The sequence below is a fragment of the Lactuca sativa genome, chromosome 3 (assembly GCF_002870075.4).
Source record: "Lactuca sativa cultivar Salinas chromosome 3, Lsat_Salinas_v11, whole genome shotgun sequence".
NCBI classification, from domain to species: domain Eukaryota; kingdom Viridiplantae; phylum Streptophyta; class Magnoliopsida; order Asterales; family Asteraceae; genus Lactuca; species Lactuca sativa.
This window is the reverse complement of record NC_056625.2, coordinates 53,351,155-53,372,421: the sequence shown is the minus strand read 5'-3', so window position 1 is coordinate 53,372,421 and position 21,267 is coordinate 53,351,155. Positions and strand designations below refer to the sequence as shown.

The following is a 21,267-nucleotide window of genomic DNA, read 5'->3' as shown; positions in this document are numbered from 1 at the left end:
TCCATTCTTTGGCCCTAAAAAGGTCCAAAGCTCCATAAACCTAGATCTAAGCTTCTATGAGGAAAGTTGGAAGCTTTATACCTCAAGATGATCTGAAATGAAGCAACAATCTCAGATCTACAGCTTCTCCTTTGAACTACCACCTTGCTTTTCTCTTTACTAGCTTGGAAAATGGCTTCACAACACCAAAATGCTCCCTAATGGCATCCAAAGCTCCAAGAACACTCAAAGGAGGATTAGGGTTCCGTGGTAGCTGTCTAAGAATGAGAAGGAGGCTGATATCTAGGGCATTATTCTCTTTGTATAGTGCCTAGCCCTCGAAATTTGGGTTTAGGGTCTCTGAGAGTACGCTGCGTACTTCTCGTACGTTGAGCGTACTCCTTCCACACCCGCGATCACTTTATTCCCTACGTTGGGTATACCCCCAGCTTAAGCTAGGCGTACTCTCGCGTCAACCACCTTGTATGCATGGTCCTTCCTTGCTATCTTTCTCCATTAAGGACCAATAATGCCAATAACTTTGAAGTGCTATAACTCCTTCATTCTAAGTCCGTTTCCGATGAACTTTATATCCATGAAAAAGTGGCAAGAAACCCTACGCTCCTAGCCACACCCACAACCCTAAAACCTTCCGAATAAAACATGAGACCCATAAAAGACCGACTCGTCAATACCCCTTGGCCTCCGAAACCACAATCAAATACTTCCAAAAATGGGTGTTACAAGTTGAGGTGAGCATATTTGTGGTGCCATAACCAACTCACTTCAGACACTGCCTTTGACCAAAAACACAACTACAGTTTGCCAATGATCAAGGAGACATCTAAAGGATATAGTGTCCCTTCAGCTTTAGATTTGATTAGGCAAGTGTTCCGGTCATTTGTCATTATGTAGCGATATTCACTATCAAATTCAACCTAATAACCAGCTTTGTATAACTGACCCGCACTGATCAAATTATGCTTCAGACCCTTTACATAAGCAACTGTTTGAATAGAGAAGCTCCTCGTAGTTAATACTCCACAAACCCTGATAATTCCATTTGCTTTGTTTCTAAAGGTGGTGTGTACACCACTACAGATTGGCTAGCAATCGCAAAGGTATTCCAACCTTCCTGTCATGTGCATGGAGTAGGAACTATCTATTAATCATTCTTCTTCTTGTTCCTCATTGCACAATGCCTACATTATCAGAGGGTTAGTTTCGGTACCCAAACAAGTTTGGATCCCTGGGTAACGCGTGACACTTTCCTAACAAACATATGCACATGAGATTTATGAACATGTTTCTTTTCTTACTTCAGTCCAAGTCCAGGACGTTTTACTCTTTTTGGAGAGTTAGAGGTTGGTGTGGGATGTGACTCTTGAACTGGATAAAAACCAAACCTAAGATTCTTCTTATTTAAGAAAAAACCATATTTTGTCAAATGTTCGGAAGGTGAAGTTTATTTGTTGTGTCTGGTCCTTGAATGGTGTTTTGCTGGAGTATTCTTGAGATTTGAAAAACTTTGTCACGTAACATAGACATAGGCTTTGACTTGGTGACTGACTGATGTGATTTTGAAAGATTTGGAGTTGGCAAAATACCCTTCAAATTTAGAATCTGTTAAGGTATTTTGTTAAAATGAATTGACCTTGTTTTGATGTCTTGCAGAAACCTTTTGAAAAGGTTTTGTTATTGATTGATCCTTTTTGCATGCTCCTTCAACTGCAATACGTTTTGAAAAGTCTTTTGCATTGACGAGTTTTTCGAAATTCTTTTTGTTTGAGGCTTTGACTATATTTTTGAAAACTTTGTTCTTGTAATCAGCTTCCTGCTTTTCACATCAGGATCTGATCTCCTTTTGTAAATCCAATCTTGCTTGAACTTTTGGAGAGACCACATAAGTGACATTCAAATGCGTTTTTTTGGAATTTTGAGGTAAAATTTGAGGACTTGACTCATCAGAACTGGACATTTCATGACTTTGAGAACATTGGCCAAATTAAAAATTATTGATTGGAAATTCATGCAGGATAGGATGAAGAGTGGTTGTGCAATGGACTGGTGCCTGCGGTATAGAAGATTGTGATGGGTTTTGAGCACTACATCATTCGTATGGTGTACATGCAAATCCTAAACCTTTGGATCTAGTTTGTCTAATGAACATGCAATAATCATCCAAATCCATAAACCTTAGATCTAGCATACAATAATGATATTAACATATGAATTAGGGTTTAGATCTTACCTTGATTGTTATGTAGTAATAACAATCTCAATTCCTCCTTGTAATTGGCTTCTGAAAGCTTAGTGTCACAAATGTCACACCTCTAATGGCTCACTAACACCAAGAGAAAGAGGATGAAGAAGGAGAAGAGGAGAGGCACTAAAAACGTTTAGAAACCCTAAGGAAACTCTTAGCCACGTTTTTTGGTGCCATAGGGGTCCTTAAACAGTGAGGCTATTAGGGTTATCTAACAAGGAAACCATAATTTGACTGCTTAGGCCCTTAGCAGCCCATGGACTCCCTCCTTAGAGGCCTTGGACGATTTCTAATGGGTTTCCCCATAGAATTCGTCCACTCCTCTAATATGGAGTCCATTAGCCCAATATTCAACTATCACACAATTGATAGTTCTAGTCCCCTAAGTTTAATTAATCTCTTTTAGCCACAAAATTAATTATTAATTAACTATTGACTAATATTAATTAAACAATATGATTTCTCCTTTAATATATTAGTCTCATAATATATTAATAAATCATAATTAATACTCTCTCTCCATAATTCATCCCATTAAGTTGCTTTGGTGAAGGCAACCCAAAAGGACCATGCACCATCGAGTCAAGTACATACCAAAATAGTTATGGACTTAGACACTAATCCAACAGTCTCCCACTTGCATAAGTCTAATAACTATTTTGCGTATGACTTCAGATCTTGAACCGTAATCCTAGCTTTCAAAAGTCACTGTCAACTCTGATCTTATCAAAAGTGTGTACTTTAGATAAGGGATCATATATTCCTCCGTTCTGGATATCGTATAAACTGAGACATGGATTTAATTCTCTCTGTCCATATATTGTTTCCCGACTTCCGATTTATGACGACTGACAACAGACTACAATTGAACACATCAACTTAGTCCCGGATTGGCCAAGCACTTTAGATGTCGTCACTAAATCATCGAGGGGCCCACATATATCGCTTTTATCCCACTTTGGGTAAAAGGAACGGATAAACTTCGATTTAATGCTCGCTTGTACCCACTCACCGAATCACACATAACAATATGTTTTATAACACCAAGTTACTGGTGTGTTTACATATTATCAATGTGTAACCGACTCGTAAGATACAACTTACACATCTCGGTTTCAAGAATACAAGATATTATCGTCTCACTAATCACTCGTGATAAAATCCGTGAAGTGATCCAAGTGAGTGTGGGTTTATTCCAATACTCTAATCTGATAGCAACACTCATGAACCCTGCAACAAACTTTTGCTATATCTAAAACACTTTAGACAATCTACAATCAAATTCATGACAGTCTTCTTTCATTCCTACTTCAAAAGAATGAGCGACTGTGGAGGGTTTGAATAATCTTATTACTCGGGAAGTCAAAACATGCAAAGTGAAACACAAGAATAATACTAATCCTATATGGCCTCAAACCTTTGAGTATAAATAAAATATTTTATTTAATCACCATATTGATTACTCATCATTTGTTGTTTCGGGTAATAAACTTCTTACTTGAATTATAACAACAATTTTCCCATGCTCTTAGCATGCACACTATGTTTTCCTATGGTCTTTTCTTTGTGAAATAGATCAAATGAACACGTTTCCAATGATGCTCATTTCTCAATTCCTAATCCATAAGTGTATGAATACAAAAATTCTTGCCACTACTAGAATATGTTAGATTCTAACATTTTATGCAACGGTCCTTTCGTAATATCACAGCGCCAAAGTTACTAATACTTTGCCAATGAAACTACAAAGTGCTCTATTGGAGATTGTTACAAGACAATTCCATAGATGTGAAGTCTAACATTCAAAGTACATTCCTTTGAACATCCTTCTTGTATAAAAGTTTCTAATCTAGACATAGATTCTTAACGTCCAACTCCCAATAAGGAAACATTTCCATATTTGCCATATGACAACCCATTCTAAATAGAGTCTTATATATTCATAATAATGTCAATATGCTCCATCCATGACTATACTTCCAACTGTCCACAAGCGACCAATACTTGGCGAACCATAGATTGTCCTTGACAGTTGTTTAATTATTTTAGTCAAATCCGGTTCTATTCCCTTTTTACCTCAAAATTCCCTAGGGATTTGGAAATTTTTTGAACGGTCAAATATTACAGCATATGCAATCGATCCTATACCCGAAGCGTGTGGGATACGATTCATAATGAAAAACATGATACTTTACCAGTTTCTTGCTATAATATTGTCATAATATTTCTATTTGTCGTGTTCTCAAAATTCGAACTATGAAGAGGGCTGCTGTAATCATAATCGGACTTTGAGAATGCAAATAATAAATATATCCTTGACTAAATTCAATTAAAATTTCTCGATCTAAGCTTTTAGATTGGAAACGAAGTACAACATTCTCTCCCTTAATTATAGAAAAAACAACTTTTCAACCCCTACAACTTTGCAAAGTGAAACTTTTGTTTTTTTATAATTAATATTGCCAACTTGCAACACTTAAATAATAATCATGCTCCCACTAACATGATGATTATATTCATTCTAGCATAACATTTATACTCCCACTAACTTTGACACGTATTCAAAAAAACAGTTGGACTTCTAGAAGCCAATACTTATTGACTTCCAAAGTTCATATTTCCAATACGATGTGCTTCGATAAGCCTTTATTTAAGCTTCTAAAACTCATACACCTTTCCTTCGATAGCTCACATGTGTGTCTAAACTAATTCATAACTTATATTACTAAGTCCCAAACATTCATACTAATCGTCAAATCTCACAATTCGAACTATGAAGAGGGATGTCGTAATCATACTCGAATTTTAGAATGCAATTTACATAATTGCTATCTCCTTAAAATCTCGCTTAGTGAAAGCGTTTCCTCATAATCATTTTCATGAAGGAGAGAAACCTTATGACACTTAGATTTTATGGTGTATGTGTTCCTATCCATGTTAATTTGTCATAACCATCATCGTAAGATAATGATTGTGACAAATCCAACTCATATGGACTGAACTTATTTAATTTTTGATTTCTTGCCATCAAGGGTCCCACCATAGCTTCCAAGTTATTGAGCAACTCACCCCTATCTTTCAATTCACTTTCCATTGATCAAGGTGCCTTGCTCCTACGCAACCCATTGAGAACTCATAGAACTCATATGCATAGTTAACCAAACTGGAATGACACAAAAACAAGAATATGTCAAACCTCAAATCGCGTGCTAGTGTTTAATGCTAGGTTTACTCTTGATTTGTTCTTGAAACTTTTTCAAGATTTTTAGACTCCCACTGACCTCTTGACATATTAGATTCTCTTATCAAGAAACATTTCTTGACAAAAACAAATATCCAAGAGTAAGTGTGTGTCTATATCAAGACAAAACTACGCGCAATTTGGTACTAGTTGGTCTTTGTCTTATTCAAGACATCACAACTTACCAAAATGTGCAAGTGTGAGAACATTCCTACTTATCATTATCTCACTCAAGTCACAATCTTGGAGTATGACTCTAAGACTTGATTTTGGAACGAAGTATGACTCATCCTTTTGATTTAACCATTTCAACAATTTCTGATACCTCTTCTTAGCCATACTAGTGCACTAAGATGTCCTTAGAGGATCAATTGTGATATGGTTCTTAATCATTAAGACGATCATAAAACCCGATACACAAGTACTCTCCCTTCTTCTTAGATTGGAGAAACTTTTATCTTTCTGCCTAATTAATTATTCTTGTTCGTTCTGCCATTCATTGAAACTTTTCAATGATTCAGAATTACACTTAATCTTGTAAGTATAACCACATTTACTATACTTTTAGTGAATTATGACGGATAGTCTTATTGTTATTTGTGGTGGACTTGACTAGTGCACAACATTGTGTTCTAGTCCTTTAGTCCTTCACTTGACTCACATACTTGTGTGATCAAGGAATTTAGTCTAAATTTTCTAAGTACCAAGATTTCCATACATCAGATGATTCAAATCATAAGATTCCAAGCTTCTGTCCAACTGAAACTTGGGCGATGAGAATCTTTCCTTACTTAGAGAAATTTGACATCTCCATAAATAACATAACTAAGAATCACATCCATTTATAGAAATACATAAACATCAATTTTTCACAATGATTTCATTGCAGGAATATATATATATATATATATATATATAAGAAAAATCAAAATTTTATTTTATTCATAAAGCAGCGGAAAACACGTCCTTACAATGCAAAATCAACTGAAAAACTATGTAATCAAATATTCCCAACAAATCTATCATAACTTCCTAAGCTCAAAATCTAATCTTTGAATCCATGCGATCGTGATCCATTTCTTCGTGATCAGACTCATCTTGCTCTTCCATCAAGCTTCCTCTCTTTTCTCTGATTCTGCAAAACATTCAAATGGAATCTTATCACATTCTATATTAAGAATCAATGAAAAGGAACTTAATGGAGTTAGATAGTGGATTTTACCTGAAGTAGAGCCATACTTCTTGACTCTCCCATCTCTTAGATTCTTCAGGTCCTTTGGGCAGCTTCGTAGCCAACGCCCCTTCTCTTGGCAGCAGAAACAAGTGGCTTCTCCTAGAGCGGCCACGGAAGCATGGTTGGTTGAATTACCTGACAATTATGCTCCATTACTTTGCCAAATCATTTCTGATTCAGCAGCAATAAGCATGTAAGTTAGGTCAATGAGGGTCGTGTCAAGATCCATCATATAATACTCTCTTGTGAACTTATCATATGATTTAAGGAGTGACTGAAGCACCTAGTCTACAGCCAACTTCTTTGGAAAAGATGCACCCAACATTGTCAACCTATCGATGTGTGATTTCATCCCTAGGACGTGACCACACACGGATTTTCCATCTTCATGTTTCATTGCCAACAGGGATTGAGTGATTTTGAACTTTTCAATTCTTTGAACTTGTGGGTTCGGGAGAACAATAGGAGGAGGTGGAGGAAGTGAAGCATGATCTCGTGTTCCTCGATCGAATCGTGGAATATCATCTTCATGTGGAAAGCTTGTTCCACGGGATTTAGGAAGACCATAGTTGCCATACCTTGACATCTACAAAACGGGAAAAAATTCAAGTTAGTTGATTGATTGAGTCCTTAATAGAACACCCAAATGAGATATTAAGGCTAGGACCCAACTTAATATTCTACAACTTGGGAGAGGGATGTTGTAACCCAAATTGCAGAACATTTGAAGGTAAGTGAATAACGATTCACTAATTTTCCACCATGAAAAACGAAAATGAGATTAAGTTTTAAATGTATTGAAAACTCCTAGATCCTTTGAGATTCATTGAACTTTTCAATGGCATGTTTAAATCTCTATATGCCCCTCGATTTGTGACTAGGATGCCGAGGATCACAAAACAGGGTGTGAATAACCATGCAAACTTATATGGTTCCCCCAATGTTATAGTCACCTATTCGATGTTCCGGTTAACCACACACACTCCACCGAACTACGACAAACATCGAGTCAGCTTTCGCTACCTTTTCTTAGAACCCATTTAGTGTGTCGGTTAACCACACACGCTCCACTAATGTCTTAGCAAGGGTACAAAGTGTAATTTCATGGAATTGCATCAAATTCACTTTTGCCTAAAGTAACTAAGATCGAGAACTTTTGTAAAAACATTTAGTTACTTTATAATTCCTTATAATTTTAATGGAAATGGTTTGCCCTATCCTACCCGTTCGGCGAACGACCCTCCACCAATCAAGGAAGCAGTGGGTGCGACTGGACACTCATTAAACGGCTATTTTATAGACCATAACTTTATACCCTCCTTATAGCTCAGCTTCGTGAATGAGGCGTACTAACGGTAAGACTAGCAGTTTAAGTTATACATATATAATATTAGACTTTTAATGTTATATATAGTATAAGGGTGTATTTTACACTTTTAAAATACTAGGTGGTCTAATTTAATAAATTATACTTTTAATTTAATTAAATGTAAACCATATCACTATAGTTTTATTAACTCTCTTTTAATTATACACTTAATTAATTTAATAAAACCATAAAGGTGCAGTTTGAACTTTATCAAAAATTAGGGTTTCAAAATTTAACATTTTAAAATTAAACTTTTAATCAAAATTTTTAAATTCCAAAACTTGAGGGAAAGTTTTGAAACTTTTCAAAACATTATCAAGAATATTCTAGATCAAAATACAAATAATATCAATTAACAATTAATTGGTGGTTATCTAATTTTGACCTAATCCGATTTCATGCAAGATAATTCATCAAAAATCAAATTTTATAATATAAGGAAATAATAATTCAATGAATATGAAATTATCTTTTACTTTGCCAAGGATAATCACCCAATATCATAAAAATCTGAATCTTATCAATAAAAATCGTTTTGGTAATTATCCTACAGCAAAAAGAGCATAAAATCCCGATTTTCCCTCTGTCTGACCTCGCCGAGTCAGTCAGGCAGAGAGCAAAAAAAATGATTTTCAGCCAAAGAATGATCAAATATGCAACAAATTCATCAATAAACAGCCCTAGGCTCTGATACCACTGATGGGTTTTGAGCACTACATCATTCCTATGGTGTACATGCAAACCCTAAAGCTTTGGATCTAGTTTGTCTAATGAACATGCAATAATCATACAAAGCCATAAACCTTAGATCTAGCATACAATAATGATATTAACATATGAATTAGTGTTTAGATCTTACCTTGATTGTTATGTAGGAATAACAATCTCAATTCCTCCTTGTAATTGGCTTCTGAAAGCTTAGTGTCACAAATGTCACACCTCTAATGGCTCATAAACACCAAGAGCAAGAGGATGAAGAAGGAGAAAAGGAGAGGCACTAAAAAAAATGTCTAGAAACCCTAAGGAAACTCTTAGCCACGTTTTTGGTGCCCTGGGGGTCCTTAAATAGTGAGACTATTAGTGTTATCTTACAAGGAAACCCTAATTTGACTGCTTAGGCCCTAAGCAATCCATGAACTCCCTCCTTAGAGGCCTTGGACGGTTTCTAATGGGTTTCCCCATAGAATTCATCCACTCCTCTAATATGGAGTCCATTAGCCCAATATTCAACTATCACACAATTGATAGTTCTAGTCCCCTAAGTTTAATTAATCTCTTTTAGACAAAAAAAAATTAACTCTCAATTAATTATTGACTAATATTAATTAAACAATATGATTTCTCCTTTAATATATTAATCTCATAATATATTAATAAATCATAATTAATCCTCTTTCTCCATAATTCATCCCATCAAGTTGTTTTGGTGAAGGCAATCCAAAAGGACCATGCACCATCAGGTCAAGTATATACTAAAATAGTTATGGACTTAGACAGTAATCCAACAGATTAGACTACTACAGAGTATGTCAAAGATGACTTTTGAATGGGACAAGTTTTGGATAACAAGAATGAACACTCAGTGTGTAATTTAGGTTCTTCCATGACAATTTATTCATCAACATTTGAGCTTGATTGAGAATAATGATAGATTGTGCCAATAATGGGTATGAATTCATTTGAATTACCTGAGGATTCAGGAAGAATTTCCTCAATGACACAATTGTTGCTAAGGTCATGAAGTCTACCGAGGTGACATTGGATGTCTTCGGCATACATTTTGTTGTTGACTGGATATTGAAAAGGTTTATCTGGTGGGACATAGGGACATTCAGCATTAAAACGGGGAGAAGTGCTCTCATCGGCTGAGTAGCCATTGGACCCTACCTAATTATACGTATTGTCTATGGTCCCATTGCTAACAAGATTCTCAATCACTTCACTTTCATTAAAGAGTTTTTTAATTAAAATATTTAAACGTACAATCTCTTTTTGGGCAAGATCCCGTTGATTGAAAGCAATATCTAATTGAGTTTCACTTAACATCCTAGCATCTTTGTCTAACAATAAGTCGTTTTCTAACATGGCGACCTTAAGCCTTTTATCTTCTAGTCTTCCGCTCACATGATAAAGCTCTTAGGATGCTAAGTTCTTTTCGTCTAGAGCCATGTTGTTGTCTGAAAGGACGACAACACACATTTCATTAACTCTTTCTACGCATGGTTCACAATCATGCATGTTGTAATTATTAGAATGGATCATAATTTTTACCTTCTCGATGATTCTGAGAGTGCCATCTTTAGCCATGTAACAGTAATTCCTTTGCAAATTCATCGATCCATCTTCTTCGGTGGTGACCACCATACAAATCTTCCATTTCTTCTTGTAGTTGTTAATCTCTTCATCTTCATCTCCTGAGCACCACAATTGATGATCCCTCCTCACTTGAGCAACATAAGCTCTTTCCTTTTATTTTCCTCTATTTCCTAAGCCATTCTAATGTAGAATGCCTTGTCCTTTACCATGTTTGCTTTGCAGTCTTTGGCAAAATGATTTTCCTTATGACATTTATGGTAGATAATAACTCCATCTTTATCTTCGGGAGTGGTAGTGGAGTCTGAAAGTTTGTTGGTCTGCGATGTTTCTTTAGTGTGATGTGCATTCTGTGGCTGAGGTGGGTGGTAGGGTCTCTGGGTTATTTTGAGTGGTTATTTTGTGGATTGAAGTTGCGATTCAAAGGTGGTTTGGCAAACTGTTGGTTTTTATGAAATGATGGTGGTGGAAGCCTATTGAACTATTAGCTAACTAAGGCGATAGCATTTTGAAACTCTTCTTCATCGTCTAGTTCAACATCAGCTTCATATGACTGCGAGGGAAAGTCATATGAATGTTGATATGATGACTCTGCGGTGTATGGGTACTGAGGATTTTTGACATGAGGAGTTTGAGCCATTAGGGCGAGTGGTCTAGCCAAGTTTGCACAATCCTTTAGCATGGTTGATTCTTGTGCTTGAAGCTCTCCATATAATTTGAACACAGATAAAGTATGAATCTTTCTGTCCGCTGGACAATCATCTTTGCGGTAGATCAGTGTCTTCGTAAACCATTCAAGAATTGCAGGTTTGTTTTGTGATTACTTTGAACTGTTCCAGCGTTTGAAGCTTTGTGATGATGAGATTGAACCGTTTGAACGATTCATAACGACTTTCACCAGGAAGAGCTTTAAAGTTGTTAAATCATTGAGAGCTATGGTAAGTTTTTTGTCCTGAGCTTGTTTAGACCCTTGATAAAGATTTTTTAGCACATCCTAAATCTCCTTGGCAGACTTGCAGTTAATGATGATGTTAAAATTATCTGGAGCAACACAACATGAGATTTCATAAAATGCTATGGCATCTTTCTCCATTTTGTCAAGATCATCATTTGTTGGTCGAGTTCATAGTTGCCTAAGCTCCACTAAGTCGTGCCTAAGTACCATCTGCTTGAACGGGAGTGAGAACAGGGATATGGGGTCCTTCTTCCACAGACCTCCATATATCTCTTTCGAGCCTCTTAAGATACCTTTCCATTCTTTGAGACCAAATGGTGGTATTCATTTTCAACAAGTTTTGGAGCTCTGTTCGAGCCTCCAACACTATTGGAAACGTTCAATGATAAAGTTTGTGCCATAGTTCCTTGTTTTTGTTTGTTTTTTTAGAATGAGCTTCAGTGGTATAGAAGGCTTTCTAAAATCATAGTTTTGTTTAAAAAGCAACCACTATGGCTTTGATACAAATTTTTGAGAGAAAAACTTTGAAGAACACTTGAAGAAATGTTTGTACAAGATAATAAGTTGCGGAATAAGTTAATCTCAATGATCTTGTTAGCTCAATAATAATAAGTTAGAAATGTTACATTGCGGAAATATAAAGGAAATATAAATGACAACGAGTTTTATCAAGTAGACACCAAGTTCATTCATAATGAGGTGTGCAATCAAACACAAGTTAGTAAATGTGAACAACTTATGGTGAAAAGGAACTCGGTTTATCATAAGATAATGGATAGAGATGAATGATCTTTGTATTGCAATAATAGTTCAAAAATATCGTGAATGTGTATTTTATTACATGAAGAGGGATCCTCTATTTATAGAGTCCCAGAAAGTTACATATTGAAATAAAAACTATTAAACTACTTATTGCAGCGACCATCTAATATTCACAAGATAATACCAAGCTAACCAGTTAAGCCAGTAGCGTAGTAAACTAGTCTTCATGCGTTAATAACCTCTGCGTTTCAGCTTCCAATTGCGGTTGACAAAAGAAAATACAAACTCTGGTTGACATCTTCACTTCGGTACTTCAGTAACACAAAATATTCTCTGGTAGTGGATTCTCCTACGGTATGACTATCATCATCAGGTTGTGGTTCCTTAGTTGAAAGATGGTCACGTTTTGTTTCAACATACAAAAATAGCCATTTTCCATAATTAGGTTGTAGAAAATAGCAAAAAAAAATGAAATTCCAAAAATAGTCGTCAAAATTGTAGATGGATTAAGTCCATCTGCGATTTCCCCCAACCATATGCTAACGTACAAGTCGTTAAAGCACGGGTCTACTTTAGGAGTTGTATGTTCTCAAATGGACCGAGTCCATCAGCGATTTCGCTAACCCATCTGTGATTTCCCCTTTTTGAGGGTATAAAAATTTAATTTTTTTTTCTTTTATTTTTCAAACTTTTCCTTTGAGAATTCTCTCTGGAGCCAATATGGATGACTTCATGAACAATCTGGACAAAATTTTTCACAACTTCCCACTTCCCACCAATTACAACGCAAATCAAATATTCATCATTTTATTAGAGCAGTTTTAAAAAAATTTCTCAAAGAAATACTCCCTTCGTCCCAAAATTACTGTCCACATTTTACTTTTTAAGTCTTTCCATGTGAACTTTGAGAATAAATAACTTCATTTGTGTTATATAATTTTTAATGAAACTTATAACAATGAAAATACATTTCAAAAAAAATCTATTCATATATCTTGCATAAAAAATTCTATAACAAAAAGTAAATTATTTAAGGTCAAAGTTGAACAAAAAAGACTTAAAAAGTCAAATATGGACAATAATTTTGGGACGAGGGAGTAACAACTCAAGTGATAATTTTTTGCAAAACTTTATATAGAATATGATTGTTTCGTAGTCAAGCAATATCAATTTCGTAATCAAAATCAAAATTAAAAAAAAAATTAAAATTGTGCAAAATCGCGAATGGACTATAGAGGAAATCACAGATGAAGTAAGTTTATCTGTGATTTTAGTGTGAGTGTGGGAGTATTTATATCGGAAAAAAAAAAACAAAAAAACGCTCATCTTCAAATGTTCAACTCCTAATGTGCGTTCACGCTTCACCGACTTGTACGTTCGCAGACGGTTGGGAAAAATCGCAGATGGGCTTAATCTATCTACGATTTTGATGGCTATTTTTGTAATTTGTGTTTTTTTTTTTTTTTTTTGCATATTTTATACAAAGTAAATGAAGAAAATGATTTATATATATATATATATATATATATATATATATATATATATATATATATATATATATATATATATATATATATATATATATATATATATATATTCCTCAGTTTTTTAGTAAAAAAATTTCCATTTTTTACATTGTATGATAAAAAATTAAAATTGTTAGACTATTACACATTACTCTATAAATATTCAAATAGATGTGTTTTAATATTCTAATATTCAACTAAAATTTTCAGAATAATCTAATACCCTACTAGATTTATTATAATATTCTATACATACTTTACTAAAATATTATATATGGAAGACTTTTTTGTTTAGGATTTTTAATTTTTTGTATAAAAGAATTGCGAAAATAATTGATATTTTACTTTTTTTTTCGAAAGTTTCAATTTATTTTGCATTTTGGAATATTTTACTTATATTTTTTTATCTTAAAAATGAGTGACTAGGATTTGGTCCCCATTAATCTTAAAAAACCCATGTACCCAAATTAACCTTTATATATATATATATATATATATATATATATATATATATATATATATATATATATATATATATATATATATATATATATATACTCGGTGAATGCCTGTACGTTGTGCGAAAAACACCTATATATTTGAAGTCTTTAAATTTTTTTTTAAAATATAACAATAATGTTGTTTTTAAATTTGATATAATAATTCGTATACTAAATTGATATAATATATTGATTAATTTTAATTATATGATAATATATATATCTATTGTAATTGCATTATCTTAATAGTTTGAATGACTTCTACCCGCGAATTACATGTGAATAAAATTAAATATAATATATGGTTTAATGTTATTTATAGTTGTTATTATTATTAATTAATTTTTTAAAATTTATTTGCTTAATGTTTTAATTCCTATCATTATAATTATTTAAAACATCAAACATTGTTTTTTGATTTTAAATGTAACAGTATAATCATTTATATAGAGTTAGTTTTAACTATTATTACTGTAAGTTATTTTAAGTTACTTATTTGAAAACTTTTAACGATTATAAAAATATCTTTGATAAATAATTTAGTTAAATTGAGATTACAGTTTAGTTTTTGCATTTATCACTACAATTTATCACTTTTAACTATTTACAAAATCTTTTTTGGTTTTCTTAACTGGAAATGAAATTTATATTTAAGTTAATACTGTAATGTTATATTTAAATTAACAATTTAAGTATTTTCGTCCAAGTTGTTCAAAAGTTGTAGCTAAAAAATGATGATGGTTTACATACAACAACATTTTAAATCTAATAAATTAAGTATAATATGTCAAAAGTTAAAGACATAACTCTATAAGTAGAAGTAAATATATTATTTTAAAATTGAAGATTGGTTTATTTATGATTACACATTAGGTTTGATATATTTATTTAACCTTATTAACCAACTATTAATCATTATTAGAAAGACACTACAATTTATCACTTTTAAATATTTACAAAATATGTTTTGGGTTGTTTAAGGTAAACATAAATTTATATTTAAGTTGAACTTGTAATGTTATATTTAAATTAATAATTTAAGTATTTTTTACAAATTGTTCCAAAATTGTATCTTTAAAATGATAATAATTTACATCCAACAATATATCAACACTAAGAAATTAAGTATAATATATTAAAAGTTAAAAAACATAACTTTATAGGTAGAAGTAAATAAATTATTTTAATATTGAAATTTAGATGATATATAATTACACTTTAGGTTTGATCTTTATTTAACCTTGTTAACCAATTATAATTCTTATTAGAAAGAAATTGAAAAGTCATGGGAATTTCAAATGAATGTGGTGAAATGAAAAATGCATGAGAGTTTCAAATGCATGGGTTTCAAGGAAAATTGCTAGCTTTATAAGATATATATATATATATATATATATATATATATATATATATATATATATATATATATATATATATATATATATATATATATATATGATTAGGTTCTATGGAAAATAAATAATTAAAGCATTAAGTTAAAAACCAATAAGCAATTGACACATGTCAAATTCTTTATGCATACGTAATCTAATCTAGAATTTATTTAAATTACAAAAATAGTCCTTATTGTTTGGTTAAAATTATACATTTAGTCCTTAAAAATTTCAAATATGGAAATGATATCATTTTTTTTTATATATTTACCATTTATAACGTTTGACCGTCATTGGCATTGAAATTCAAATTGACAAAGAATACTTTCTGTGAATCATTACTAGGAAATTAAAATAATCATTTATTACTTATTAAAAATAAAACTCCAACCAATTTATATTCCAAGGACTTCACTCCTCCACTCACGTCGAGATATGCCGACTTCAACGTTAGACTTTAATTGCATGTCTTTTATATATATATATATATATATATATATATATATATATATATATATATATATATATATATATATATATATATATATATATAAAAGAAGAATTAAAAATGAAGAGTTATGATTGAATATGAAATATATATTAATATATGATAATTAGTTTCTTTTCGATAAACGGCAAATAGTTTCTAAAAGGTAAACTCATACAATGTTAAATGTGTTTTTCTTTTTTTGTGTGAGATGGGGAAGGGGTTGTTAGGGAAGTGGATATTCTATGGACGACCATTAGTTTCCTTTCAATGAAAAATAAATATTTTCCATTATGTAAATCCTTACACTAATTAATTTCATTTTACTCAGATGTCGTATAACAAAAAAAAAGGAAGACATTCATAAATATCATTTATCTTTAAAATATATTTATGTCGTTTATCTTTAAAATATATTCATATCCAACTAAATTATCGGCTAGATAATTTCTTAGGGTCTATACAACCATCCTTGTAAACTGCAATCGTTTGACAATCTAAAAGGATCTCATTGCAATTTTTATGTATTTGTATTTCGTATAAATCGAATCGTGTCACATTTGTTCAGGTCACTAATCACTAATCACTAATCACTATTCATTAGTCACTTATGTAGTTTTCTTATTTTAGGGATGTTATAGATTAGTTCAATTTTACACATTGTCTAGAGAGGAAAATTTATATATCTTTATAGTTTATTTATATCATTGCAATACACCATAAACCATAAGGAGGTCCTCCATATATTTTTGTCTAGATCTACATTATCTACAACCTTCTCTTAGTTAGAGTTCCATGGAGATTGTTCTCCATATCACTATCGAATCAGTGGAAATTTTTCTTCATATCGCTATCTAATGAATGAGCCTGAAGCATTGGATTCTCGGCTTTAGAATGTGGTATCTTTCCCTTGATTAAACAACTAGTATGCCTAAATCAAACCGAAGAAGGAATCCAATCCTTTTAGTGAAATTCAATTCTAACATTTTTTTTTAAAAAAAATTGTAGCATATTATAAATCTATCCTAGATAGACTTCTTTTTTCGAAAGCTATGTTAAGACGGATATCAACCTTTAGCGATCGTAGATTTTCTAAAAAACTTTACATTATATTATGTTAAAGAAAGTTATTATAAAGAGCAAAAATTTGATCCTTCATGTAGATTTTCTAAAAACTTTTTAATATCTGTCACAGAAAGTGAGAAATAGAATTTCTTGGGTTTCATGAATCTTGAAACCATGGAGTAAAGTATTTTGTTGAGTGTCTTTAATTGGATTACCTTTTTAAATGTATTTTTGCATGTAAACGTGGGAATTGGTTGGAATATAATTCTAATTCCTATAAAATCCCACAAAATACTGCGAACAAAGGGCAATAAAACTTTAGAAGCGAATGCATTTTAGGTCTCATCCGTTAGGCATGGATTCCATTATCTCATTTCATTACTTGGTTTCTCCACTTAAAATATAGTAATTAATTATAACTTGCAATTAAAAAAAGTTCTTGAATCACAAATTATTCTAGTTTAAAATAAAAATACATATATTGATAAGCAACCATGCAATATTCGACGATATTTTTTTTATTGGACAATCACTTACTTTTATTGTTACCATCATGGCCGCTTGAGAAAATAAGCATCCATATCTCCGACCACAGCACAAAGCAAGTCTAAATATGGTGTTGGATCAGGTATATTTGCATTCACCTTCTCGAACTCCATAGTCCAGATAACCAACTTCTTATGGCCCATATCTTCAACATTAATCGTGATGATTAAGGGATTATACACCTCCAACACTCCTCCTTCAATCACCTTGAACACAATTTTGTGTAATTCGTCATCAACTTCTTCAACTATTTCTTTTGCACTTTCCACTTTTCCATCTACCGAAAAAACCATAATTAGTTTATATATATATATATATATATATATATATATATATATATATATATATATATATATATATATATATATATATATATATATATGTGTGTGTGTGTGTGTATGGATCACATATAAAACAAATTTTCATGTTGAATTATCATAAATGAAATAGTTTACCATGGATGAAGCGCCAGAGAATGACAGATCCAGGCGCACCCCATTGACCAGAAACTAAATCACAACCTTGAACCTTATCAGGGGCGATGACCGCAGAGTTGTTTGGTTTGTGCTTGTAGATTTCATAGACCAAATTAATATCACTTTTGATTTCAACTTCACGGACTAACTTACCTATTTTAGCCATCTTTTTTTTCTTGCGAGCCTATATCTAGCTTTGCATTTCATGGTCAAGCACCTATATATGGTTATTTCCAGTTGTGTTTTGGGCATCTTTTATGGGTATTTCCACTTGTAGTTGTGCATCTTCAAACTTTGCATTTCATGGGAATTTTAATGGAACATTTGCACTGTCCATGAGACCGATACCGACAGATGGGTATAGCATCACCGATAATGCATGAAGGACTGGACCAGCCCTCGGATGTGTATATTTCTAAAAGAAATTGGTACCTTTTAGAGTAAAACTATTAAATTCTTATTGTAGTTGTTAAGTCCAATATTTTCCCATAATCAATTAGGCATTACAAATAAGAATAAATACGATGATGATCATAGGCCGATACATACAAATACATGCAAAGGATAGTGGGCCTAACTATACAAATACAAATATATACAAAAATGGTCCCTAAACGTTACAGAAAATTGCAAGATTGGTCTGTAATTTTGATATTTTCCCAAAGAATTCCCTACATTTAATTTCTATTTCAGACCTGGTCCGGCTCCACAATCACTCCATTCCGTTAGATCCTCACATGTGCAATGTGGTAATGTACATGAGGGTACATTAGATATACACTTATACAGTATAATGCCAGAAGTCTAAAATATAAACACAACCCATGAATCACTGTTTGCTTGATTGCTAGCCGTGAGCCGTCTCATTTGGTTCTGAACCGGTTAAGACTTCATAAGAGCACCACCAAAATCGGTTTCGTGAATTTGATTCCTGGAGAGTATTCTTGTCCACTTGGACAGGTGTTAGTTTCATGGGAATCCGTGATTGTGATTCCTCGAGAGTTTATTCTTGTAAGTTTGATTCTTGTCCATATCTTCAGTGACATTTTCATTTAAGAGCACCACCAAAACACCAAAACAAAAATGATTTAACGCTTTAAAGGTCATGCTGATCAAAACCTTAAAAAGAAAAATAAAAGTCTTAAACCATTCCATAGTTTTACACATTACTTAAACCGTTCCGAAGTCTTAAACTTATAGAAAAGCATAAACACCAAACGTGACTATTAAAAGTGAGTTTTAGTTTCAAAAATCAAGCAAAAGATGAAACAGTTCGATCACACAAAAGTAACTGAAATACACCATAACACCATGCTAGTTTACAATACAAATACATATCTTCATAAGCATCAATATTTATAAATACACCGGCTGACATTTATTTATTGGACAATCACTTCCCTTTAACACCATAAAACCAAGCAAGTCGCTGTTGGAGCTGATAATGTCAGCGACAGTTATTTAGTGAATATATAGGCGACATCATGGTTACTTGAGAAAATGAGAATCCATATTTCCAACTATTCCACAAACCAAGTCCAAATACGATGTTGGATCTGGTATGCTTGCATTCGCCTTCTCGAACTCTATAGTCCAGATAACAAACTTCTTATCGCCCACATCTTTGGTGGTAAAGATGAAACTAAGGGAATTATACACCTCCAAGATATCTCCTTCAATCACTTTGAACACAATTTTGTGTAATTCATCATCAATTTCTTCAATGATTTCTTTAGCAGTTTCCTTTTTTCCATCTACAGAAAAACCAAAAATAGTTTGTACATATTTACATGCATAGATGTGTGTGTGTGTGTGTCGTGTGGTATCGATCCAACATATAACAAGTTTTTATATTCAATTAGCACGGATGAAGTAGTTTACCATGGTAGTAGTGCCACAGAACGACAGCTCCAGGAACACCCCATTCACCCGAAACTAAATGGCAAGCTTCAATCCTCTCAGGGTCAACGACTGACGTGTCGTGTGGCTTGTGCTTGAAGAGTTCAAAGACCAGGTGACGATGACATTTGATTTCAACTTCACCTGATATCTTTCCTTTGATAGCCATCTATTTTTTCTTAAGAGCACTATAACTAGCTAGTTTTCCTCTCTAATGGTAATACTTGAACAACTAATGCATGAGGCACTTATATATAATGGATGTTGCGCGTGTTTTTCTATATGTAACAGTGATTGTATGCTTGTACATCTTCAAGCTATACATGACATGGAAAGTTTAACAAAGAATTATATACAACTACCACTGGGAGACCAATACCAACAGATGGCTATACTATTACCGATAAAGGACTTTGTCCGGGGAAGGTTTTAGATACCAACACTGAAAAATGCGGCTTTCTATACACATGAGCATATTCCTTAAATATTAGGTAGGCTTTTAGTAAAAACTATGAAATATTTACTATAGTTTTTATCATACTACTTTTAGTAGCACCTTTATCTCAGGTCAATGACAAGCACAATTATAATAATGTGGCACATATTTCAGCCCAAGGACTAGACGAAAGTGCCCTCTGCTTCCTAAAGAAAGATAAAATGATTTGAACAATGTTAGACCTTTCAAAAGTAAAACGTTGTGAGTTGCTACAGGAAATTTGAATAAATCATGAAAAATACGAATATTAAAGGAAAGTATGATTTGATCTGACATTGTGTGTCGTACAAAACAATAGTGGCAACGGCTTAGTCACGATCTTGTCGCCGCTAAAGATCTTTTTGTGGTGATATTTGTCACTACTAATGCTACTATGCTTGTTGTGTAGAAGTTTTAGAGACATAAGAAAACTTGAAAAACTAGGAGTTGGTGTTGGGAATGCGGACCAGAGAAATTCATAATAAGTTTAAAAGTGAAATGGAAGGAATACGTTTGGCTTGCCTAAATACTGAAAGAATTAGGCATGCCTAAATACTTAAAGAATTAGGCAGCTTCTACATTACAAAATTTACCTTAAAAATTAGGTGGTCTGTATGTTACAAAAGAAAAAAAACAAAAAAACAAACAAACAAACAAACAAAAAAAAAACAAACAAACAAACAAACAAACAAATAAAAAAAATATGGTCATAAAAATTTCATTTTATAATAGATAAAAATAGTGTTTTCAAACATCATTCGTACATCTCATCAAAAAAAT

At 32.7% G+C, this 21,267-nt stretch overlaps 2 protein-coding genes across 5 annotated transcripts; both read right to left on the bottom strand.

The window, feature by feature from the left end:
• Positions 1-12,135: 12,135 nt before the first annotated feature.
• Positions 12,136-18,317, bottom strand: LOC111914471 (kirola). 3 transcript variants are annotated; one of them, XM_042900111.2, is made up of 3 exons: positions 18,093-18,317; positions 17,629-17,914; positions 12,136-12,502 (listed from the first exon to the last, which is right to left on the bottom strand). In XM_042900111.2, the coding sequence occupies exons 1-2, from the start codon at positions 18,277-18,279 to the stop codon at positions 17,643-17,645; spliced, it is 459 nt and encodes a 152-aa protein (XP_042756045.1). In that variant the 5' UTR covers positions 18,280-18,317; the 3' UTR covers positions 12,136-12,502; positions 17,629-17,642. The 3 variants fall into 3 exon arrangements, with proteins under 3 accessions (XP_042756045.1, XP_042756046.1, XP_023765980.1); XM_042900112.2 differs by having other exon boundaries at positions 12,136-12,468; XM_023910212.2 differs by lacking the exon at positions 12,136-12,502 and having other exon boundaries at positions 17,493-17,914.
• Positions 18,318-19,333: 1,016 nt separating this feature from the next.
• LOC111914470 (MLP-like protein 31) lies at positions 19,334-20,949 on the bottom strand. 2 transcript variants are annotated; one of them, XM_052769255.1, is made up of 3 exons: positions 20,783-20,949; positions 19,995-20,654; positions 19,334-19,867 (listed from the first exon to the last, which is right to left on the bottom strand). In XM_052769255.1, exons 2-3 carry the CDS (start codon positions 20,179-20,181, stop codon positions 19,602-19,604), a joined length of 453 nt encoding a protein of 150 aa, XP_052625215.1. In that variant the 5' UTR covers positions 20,182-20,654; positions 20,783-20,949; the 3' UTR covers positions 19,334-19,601. The 2 variants fall into 2 exon arrangements, with proteins under 2 accessions (XP_052625215.1, XP_023765979.1); XM_023910211.3 differs by having other exon boundaries at positions 19,995-20,949.
• Positions 20,950-21,267: the final 318 nt, after the last annotated feature.